General features: G+C 33.9%; 2 protein-coding genes across 2 annotated transcripts in view; one reads left to right on the plus strand and one right to left on the minus strand.

Annotated features, from left to right (window-relative positions):
• The first annotated feature begins 281 nt into the window (after positions 1-281).
• Positions 282-3,243, plus strand: twr (signal peptidase complex catalytic subunit SEC11 homolog C twr). The gene is made up of 4 exons (XM_018509293.1): positions 282-329; positions 420-529; positions 1,163-1,312; positions 1,393-3,243. The coding sequence occupies exons 1-4, from the start codon at positions 282-284 to the stop codon at positions 1,625-1,627; spliced, it is 543 nt and encodes a 180-aa protein (XP_018364795.1). The 3' UTR covers positions 1,628-3,243.
• An 81-nt stretch (positions 3,244-3,324) lies between these two features.
• Positions 3,325-8,940, minus strand: part of Cyp304a1 (Probable cytochrome P450 304a1) — a 9,284-nt gene continuing 3,668 nt past the window's right edge. Inside the window, exons 3-7 of the mRNA XM_018509292.1 lie at positions 6,684-6,856; positions 6,352-6,621; positions 5,848-6,137; positions 3,596-3,852; positions 3,325-3,519 (exon numbers count right to left, since the gene is read on the minus strand). Coding sequence (XP_018364794.1) covers positions 3,341-3,519; positions 3,596-3,852; positions 5,848-6,137; positions 6,352-6,621; positions 6,684-6,856 — 1,169 coding nt within the window. The 3' untranslated portion in view covers positions 3,325-3,340. The remainder of the gene's footprint in view (positions 3,520-3,595; positions 3,853-5,847; positions 6,138-6,351; positions 6,622-6,683; positions 6,857-8,940) is intronic.

An 8,940-nucleotide genomic window follows, 5' to 3' on the forward strand; every position in this document is an offset into this window, starting at 1 on the left:
CGCTGATTGGTTGCTGCTTCTGCTGCTTGACGCTTGACGGCTCCATGTGTCTGCACCTTAACAAGTAACAACACTGATTCCCTGTTCCTCTGTTTACGTAATGTGACGTGGTGTATGGTGCAGACCGTGCAGTGCAGCAGATGATCGTCGTAATCGTGTACAGTCAACGGTGTTGGTGGCGGGATAGTGGATATACAAGTAGGATACACGGTTGCATTCGAATTAACAGCCTTGGAAATTATTCTTGATTACTGTAGGCTACCACACGCCCAACTTTCATCATGTTGCAGTCGATATTTGACGATGTACGGCGTATGAATAAGCGCCAGGTAAATCATCCTTCACGACGACGGTTGTTACCGTTGTGAGCTGCTGGCGGTCGCATATGGTGGCTATGTAAAGAGTGTTCTAATTTTCAGTTTTTATATCAACTGCTGAGCTTTGGCATGATAGTCTCGTCAGCGTTGATGATATGGAAGGGTCTGATGGTCGTCACCGGCAGCGAGAGTCCTATTGTGGTTGTATTGAGGTACGGAGCATACCTAACCTAACTCCACCTATATATCTAACCGCGTTTTAATTAATTTTTAATTGGCTATTATTGCTAAATTTGTCAAGTTGAAATCAATATTACCTGTTTTCATAAATGACGACATACATTTTTTGCTATAAAAGTTTTTTGTTATTTGCATATGATGTACAAAATACATTAAGATATAATAGACTTGATGATTGGAGGTTTGCATTGTAATATTGCATGTTATTAGTATAATTGAGTCATACAAGGGAAATATTGGTCAATAATATTTAATAGGCTGATACTGATTTAATGTTTGTTCCAGTCAAAGATATAGAATGGACAGAGAATGAACTGCTTGATCATATCTAAGTAATATAGTCGACAAAAATGAGAGAGAGAGAGAGAGAGAGAGAGAGACCATGGAAGACGGCCAATCTCCCTCTCATTCTCTCTCTCTCTCTCTCTCTCTCTCTCTCTCTCTCTCTCGTTATATCGTTGAATGGAAAGAAATAAAGATTAGCCGTCTTCCACAGTCTCTCCCTCTCATTTTTGTAGACCATACTACTTAGATACGATCAAGCAGTCCATTCTCTATGTTTTTGGTTCCAGTATATATTAAATGTTATTTAATTCCTTTTACAGTGGCAGTATGGAGCCTGCGTTTCACAGAGGTGATTTGCTCTTCCTTACCAATTATCAAGACGAACCAGTGAGAGTAGGAGAGATCGTTGTTTTCAAAGTCGAAGGCAGAGACATACCTATTGTACACAGAGTACTTAAACTTCATGAGAAGTAAGGACTCTTACGACGCATCTTGTTAATATACAATATAAAATATAAAGAATTTTAAAATGTATGCATAAAAATTCTAGGGGCGACCAAAATAATACCGTCAAGTTTCTCACGAAAGGTGACAACAATTCTGTAGATGATCGAGGTCTATATGCACCTGGTCAGCTTTGGTTGACGCACAAGGATGTGGTTGGCCGAGCGAGAGGCTTCCTACCATATGTTGGCATGGTCACTATATACATGAATGAATATCCTAAATTTAAGTATGCAGTATTAGCATGTCTTGGACTGTACGTTTTGGTACACAGAGAATAAAATTGTTCGATAAGTTTAAACATTATATTATGATAATCTGATCGTTTCTGAGGGAATACGCAATTTACTAAAAATAAGGACACATACCAAACTATGCACAACATAATAATTTAGTGCATACGTTACTGATCTTGTACTATTAATGAAGAATACTAAAATGTTCAGGCCAAAGTGCATTTCCTTGTATGTAAATATATTTGCATATCCGAATCGATAATCTCAAATTAAATATTTTGCTGGAATTATTGCGTGTAAATTTATATTAAATATTTTATCTTGATTTTTACATCAAGACGCGATATTCGTGGTGAATACTCTAAAGAATAATAAGAGAATGATAAGAGATGATAATTTTGTTTTCAGAGTATTAAGATGCGCGCGTACCAGATTAAAATGGCAATTACACTAAAGGCATTAACTGTAAGAGCCACTTCGACCAACTCCAATTAACTTTAATCTGTCGTTGACCTTTAGACTGCCGGCATTTTTTTTCATTAAAATAGTGATTATATTTTCTCAAAAATTTTTCTATGTAAGTAACATACACATGGCGCAAAATTTCAAGATTTGTGCAAAGCCACAAAAGTGGTTTTTCCGGCAAGGAACATACGATTAAATATAAAAAATGTTTATTTTCTCAAAAATAGTATATTTTGGGGGTTTTTGGTATCGCTGATTCCAATTCTGAGCATAGATTTATAAAATTTTGAGCCCTAAGCGCAATACTGATAACATAAATGAATATAAACGTATAGACTCAAAACTTTCCTTTAGCATTACCCAGAGCTAACGACGTGGACGTAGAAAGTTTGTAGCTCCTTTTTTATTTTCCTTTTTATTTGGTTTTTAATTTTTTTTTTTACTTTTTTCTTGTTTTATAATTACTAAAAGTAGTGGTATTTTAACCCAACTCAAGAGCCACAAAAGTGACTTTCCCGGCAATCTAAAGGTTAATAAATGCAATTGATCAATTCTAATGGACTAATTGTTGATTAAAATTAATCGGAATCGCTCAAAGTGGCCCTAAATATTGCAATGTCTAAAAGACATAAGTAAAGTTAAAAAGAACTAGACAGTTTTTTTAGAAACGTTCTCATTTTTGTTTCTCAGGTAATAATTTATAAAAGTGACGCCACTGTTCGTGACAGGATAATCTTTATGGCGCACGTGTAGCATTTATATATGTTAGAGAAATCATTGTTTATTTTTCTCCGCTTCCACTTAAAAAGAGCGACAGCGTATTATATGTAAAACCCGAAAGAAATAAATTTTGTTGTAATTCTTAATGTGGCACGCTGTAATTACTTTTATTTCAGATATGGAATAAATTTGTAATATTTGAGTACAATGCGATACTGTAAATCTCTTAGTTTATAATTAATTCACAATAAGTTGTGCATTTCGATCTTTTACAAGTTTTATTCCCTCAATTCTATCGGTAAGTAGTTAGAATGGACGATAAAATTAAATTAAAACACATTACATGCAATTTATCATGGAACACATGTCTTTGTGTCAAATATAAAATAAATTTCTGTTATCACATTAAAGATAATAAGTTATAACATACATATATTATCATACTTGGTATGACGTGACAATTTGTTAATGTCTCCATGGTGGATGAACTGCTCTCATCTATTGATAACTGACAATTAATTGACATTCTGCTATGTATTTGAGATATTTATTATCAAGAAAAAAAAGTAATATTTAACGTGATTCTAAGCGTATCCATAGCTTTTTGGGAGCAATAATTAAACCTGGCAATTTGTCCTCGAGGCTCGATGGCTCACCCTCAACGAAGAAGAAGTTAAAGTTCTGTACCAAAAGAACCACTGTCCCGAACAGGTTGTATCTGGCATAAGTTTCTCCTGCGCATAGCCGATGACCTACAAAAAACCTTTTTTACAAAAAAACTTCAACAGAATTTATTGAACTTTATTAAAATCGTGTATATCGATTTACCAAAACCAAAGGGAAGCGTAAAATCTTTGGCTAACTGCCCGTCCTCCTTCAAAAATCTTTCCGGTCTGAAAATTTCAGGATCGCCCCACAAGTCAGGATCATGATGCATAGCCGCCAAGTTAGTCAAAATTGGTGTGTTCGCCGGTATCTCGTAGCCTCCTAACGTGGTTTTCTTCAAAGACTTGTGACTTACGCTAAGAGGTGTGAGAGTTTCGATTCTCATTGTTTCTCGTATTGTCGCTTCCAAATAGGGCAAGCTAAGACAAAATGAAAATATTTTTAATAATTACTTTGGATCTCTGTATTACTAAACGCAATGAAGACTGGGACTATCAACAGAGCCCAGTCTAATGTGTTGAATTCTTAAAAAATTACGATTTTTAATAATGAATTAAAATTATGTCGTAACATAATAATATTTCTATTAATTAGAACTATGTCGGAACATAATAGAAATACGAAATTTTTATTATGTCGCGACATAATAAAAATTTCGTATTTCTATTATGTTCCGACATAGTTCTAATTAATAGAAATATTATTATGTTACGACATAATTTTAATTCATTATTAAAAATCGTAATTTTTGAAGAATTCAACACATTAGACTAAATTTCTTTTATACTATTAAAAAGTAAAATGCTTGCCATATGTACATTTTAGGATTATTATTAAAATAAATATTCTAAATTTATTAATAGTTTTTATAGATTAACATCTTTATAATATATGATGCTTGATGGTAGCATCAAATTATTAAAATTGCTTGTCAATTTAATTCGCGATTACTAGAGTAGTTTTAATTGCGTTTATTTAGTCCGGAAAAACAATTCGGCGCGCAGTTAGAAAAAGACTACAATATGGTATATATGCAAGTAGGATATATAGTATATATTAGTAATTCAAGATTGAATTATTTAAAGCAACGAAGATCCAGCTCCGACCGTAATAGGCAGTTACATTCTAGTATTAATTGAGTTTCTTAAATATTCTTTGTTAAAGATTACTTCCTAAAAGAAGAGATATTAAGTAACTGCTGTGACTCTTTGTGTAGAATTGCTATTTTTCTGTGCGCACGTTCACGCACACAGAAAATGCACGCAAACAATTTTTCTATGTCGTAAATAATTTTGTTATGATACAAATAGTCAGGAAATAATTCACAATTTAAAACGCGGAGACTAGCGCGACGAAAGTTCACTTTAGAGCGAACTAAACTGTGTTCTTGGAAAGAGTTCTCAATTTTCCTAATTTTCGTAACCGAGATATTAATTTCTAATATGTTTCCGAACATACGTGCATGCAAAAATAAATTTTTCGTACGAAGATTTCGTTTTGATATGAACAGAGAATGATCATAGCTCAAAGAATAATTATAGTTGGAAATTCGACGCTATTCGCGACTCATGTCTAGCGACGATCATTGCTGCTTATTATAAACAACACGTGCCTAGCAACGGCGAGCGCGTGCGACGCGCCGCGCTGGGCGGTTCTACCGCGCGCTTGCATTTGGCGGTGGGCCGGGCGAATTTGGATATTTTTATAAATAAATATCTCGTTAACTATTGCAAAAATTGAAAAATGGTAGAAGACGTTCCGTCTCAGTTTAATCCGCTCTACCTGTTCATGATATTTGTCAGGAGAGTTGTGGGACACCCTGTATATTATATAATATAATGTAAAAACTAAATCAAAGATGTCACCACTATTATCGAATTTGGAATTAAAAAAGTCTGTACTATCGATCTTGATTGAGTTGGGTAATTGATTTTTAAATTAATCTTGATTTTTACAATTTAGCCATACGTCTCTGTTTCCATTTACGTTTTAATTCACCGAGTAAGAATTTATCTGCGACACATGCGTAATATTTTCAACAATTGTTGTATAATCAAATTCAGACCAACATAAAATAGCGATAAATAGATAAACTAAGCAGATTGTGGCTAGTTAAATGCACGCGTAGTGAATATTTAAACTCGATTTTCTTGAACACAGAACTTTATATAAAAAATTTTATTCTATATTTTCGACTTACTTTTACATAAGAAATCATCTCCTCTCCAGTTGTACTACAATTTCTGAAATACACTATATTGATATTTATAATTGCAAAACATTAACTTGCGACTCTATGTGTATCCACTGATATTTTATATACTAATATTCTTTCTTGTTCTTGTGATTTATCGATATATAATTGAAAAGAAATTGTTTTTTCTCCCTTAAGTGTACAATAATAGTAAACTCACTTTTTTCTATCGTCCCATGTGGCTAATCGTCCGGTCCCAACAACATTATCTATTTCGTTCTGTACTTTCTTCATAACTCTAGGATGGTGCATGAGATACTTAATAATCCAAGTAATCACGACTGGTATTGCAGAGAAAGCAGGAAACATTACATCAGTTAACAAAATGATTAATTGTTCCTCCGTGAAATTATCCAACTTATCGTCTCCGTTTAATTTCTTTAGATATCTATCGACGAATCCTTGATCATCATTCTCGCTGATAATTGTTTTTTGATAATCCAGATATTTCTACAGAATAAAGTACCATCGTATTTTTTAACTGGGATACTCAAACAAGCAAGTCAATAAATAAATCGCTACACTGTTTAAATTTGAAATTTTGAAAACTTATGATTTAAGCACAGAGTGATATGTTCGCATACAATAATTTAAATGCACATTTGTCAATTGAAATTAATTATCATTCGTGATTTCGATTATAATTGTTTGAAAAATAACTTACTTTGATTATATTTGATACTGTGGTGCTTCCTTTCAAATGGTCTGTGTAATTAAATATGTTACCGAAATATCTAAAAATCGATCGCTGGGAAATAGCGCCGCCAGTTGTATCATTTGCTCTTTGAAACAATGTAGCCATATGACAGAGAAGTCGCGATATATCGTGCTCGCTTCTATCAAATTTGCGACCGAACATAATGTTCCATATATTGTTAGCCGCCGACGCATACAGAATGTCCGGAAAGAGCGCTAAATTGCCTTTTAGTATTTCCTATAAATAACGAAATTTTTCTGTATCTGTTTTTATTAAAAGATTTTTACGTACGATTGTACCTTCTCTCCATCGTAAATAGGTCCGTTCTTCAAAATGTCGAGGAATAAAGTCATTTCGTCCATGATCTCACTCTCGAGCTTGTCCTGCCGTCGACCGAATCCAAAGTCGCGCATATGTCGGAGAGTAAATCTCCTTTGTTCATGCCATTGCGGGCCCTCGATGAAAAATACACCTGCATGGGTCCAATTGTATAATATTTATTTTACTAATCCATAATCAAAGAAGTTCGTTATTTGCGCTTTAATTATCGTTATCGCGTAAATGTTTCCAATTTCGAAGAAACGAACAGACGCTTTTGATATAGAAGAATTGAGGAATAGACTTTCAAAATGCGTTTTGTCCAAAATTTCATTTTTTTAGTTAGAGATGGTAGAGTGTTTAAAAGATTCATATTATAAGCTACTCTGAGATGTTCAGAAAGCATTCATCGTTAATTTATATGCTGAAAAAACGTAGATATTTCGAAATGTATTATGTTTTTTAACTAGAGACAAACAAAATGCATTTGTTTAACATTTTTAGCAATTGTTTAGCAATTTTATTTAATATTTCACATCCTACTTACATACTGTTATTTTCTTGTGTGCGTAGTTTCTTTCTTTCTCATTTTCTAAAAATTATAAATTTTGGACAAAACGCATTTTGAAAGTGCTCCTCAATTATATATTGCATGTACATCGAAAAGTGAATACATACACACACAGCAGGAGAGCTCCCCGGGAGCTCATAAAATTTTTGTGAGCTTCATTTAAGCTTAAAAATGAACTCGCACGGAGCTCCCCGGGAACTCCTATGTCCACTTTTGTGAGTTCCCTGGGAGCTTTATTTTGGTTCGCAAGGAGCTCTTTTTAAGCTCTCAGGAAGCTCGTAAAATTTTTTGTTTAAGCTTTATTTCAATTTCAAAAGAACTCGCTTGAAGCTCCCTAGGAGCTCTGGTATTTACTTTTGAGAGTTCCCTGGCAGCTTCACTTTAACTTCATTTAAGTTCTCAGGAAGTTTCATTTAAGTTCTCCGGAAGTTTTATTTAAGTTCTCAGGGAGCTTCCTTTAAGTTCGCAGGAAGCTCATAAAATTTTTTTTGCAAGCTTTATTCTAACTTCAAAAGAACTTGCTTGGAGTTCCCCGGGAGCTCCAAGCGAGTTCTTTTGGAATTGGAATATCTACATTTGAAAATTCTCAGGGAGCTTCATTTAAAGTCGCAAGAAGCTCAGAAATCGTATTTTGGGAACTTTTAAGATCAAATCTTCTTCGAAAATGTCCGTTCCTTCAACGATGAGTTAGTAATTACTTCATGGACAGAACAAATATGGCTAGAACAAAAGTAATATCTAGGAAATCAAATGCTGAGTTTATAATGAGTCTTCAGTCATTAGAAGTTGGCTGCTGGTCAAGTCTACCGATTTATTAATTTCGATCAATTCCGACTCACCTATTATCTTGCAGACTCGTTTTCGATTCACTGCAATTCACTGACTACCGACTTATGTCTTATTTTAGACCCGGCAAAACTCGAAGATGAAGTGGACTTGAAACATGTACGTGCATGTATATACTTAGAAAACTTGAAAATCGGGATAATGGCGATGATGCAATTCGAGTGCTATTGCGGGAAAAATTGGAAGAACGTACATACCACATGATAACGCATACTAAATACACATATACATATATGCACATTTTATTTTTAGTATATTACGAGCACCACAACCATTATATCATTTATGACCAATGGGCTCCGCACAATAAAAGGAACAGAGAACAGAGAACAGAGGATAAGAATTTCAATCTATTAGAGATCATGTATTGTGGAATACGCAGTGTGTATTCCACAATACATGATCTCTGATAGGTTGAAATTCTTATTCTCTGCTCTCTCCCTTACGGAAAAAACTCTTAAAATTTGAGTGTTTACACTTTAATAAACACTGAAAAAATACACTCAAGGTAACACTCAATTAATGATTATTTTGGACGCTCAACCTGAGTATAACTCTCAACTTGAGTGTTATTGATGACTTGAATGTTGAGTGTTAATCTTAACTCGATAGCCCTTACTTTGAAAAAACTTTGAAAATTTCAGTGTTTATACTCAAACATTGAGTATATACTCAATCAAAGATTGAGCGTTTACAACGTTCACACTCAAGTTTGAGTTTACACACTAAACATCTAAAGATTATCCTCAACACTTGGGTATGACACGCAATAAATGAGCGTAAATCCTAAACCTTTGAGTGTCTTCAAAATTGAGTATAAA

Source organism: Trachymyrmex cornetzi, unplaced genomic scaffold (genome assembly GCF_001594075.2).
Source record: "Trachymyrmex cornetzi isolate Tcor2-1 unplaced genomic scaffold, Tcor1.1 scaffold296, whole genome shotgun sequence".
In the NCBI taxonomy this organism is placed as follows: domain Eukaryota; kingdom Metazoa; phylum Arthropoda; class Insecta; order Hymenoptera; family Formicidae; genus Trachymyrmex; species Trachymyrmex cornetzi.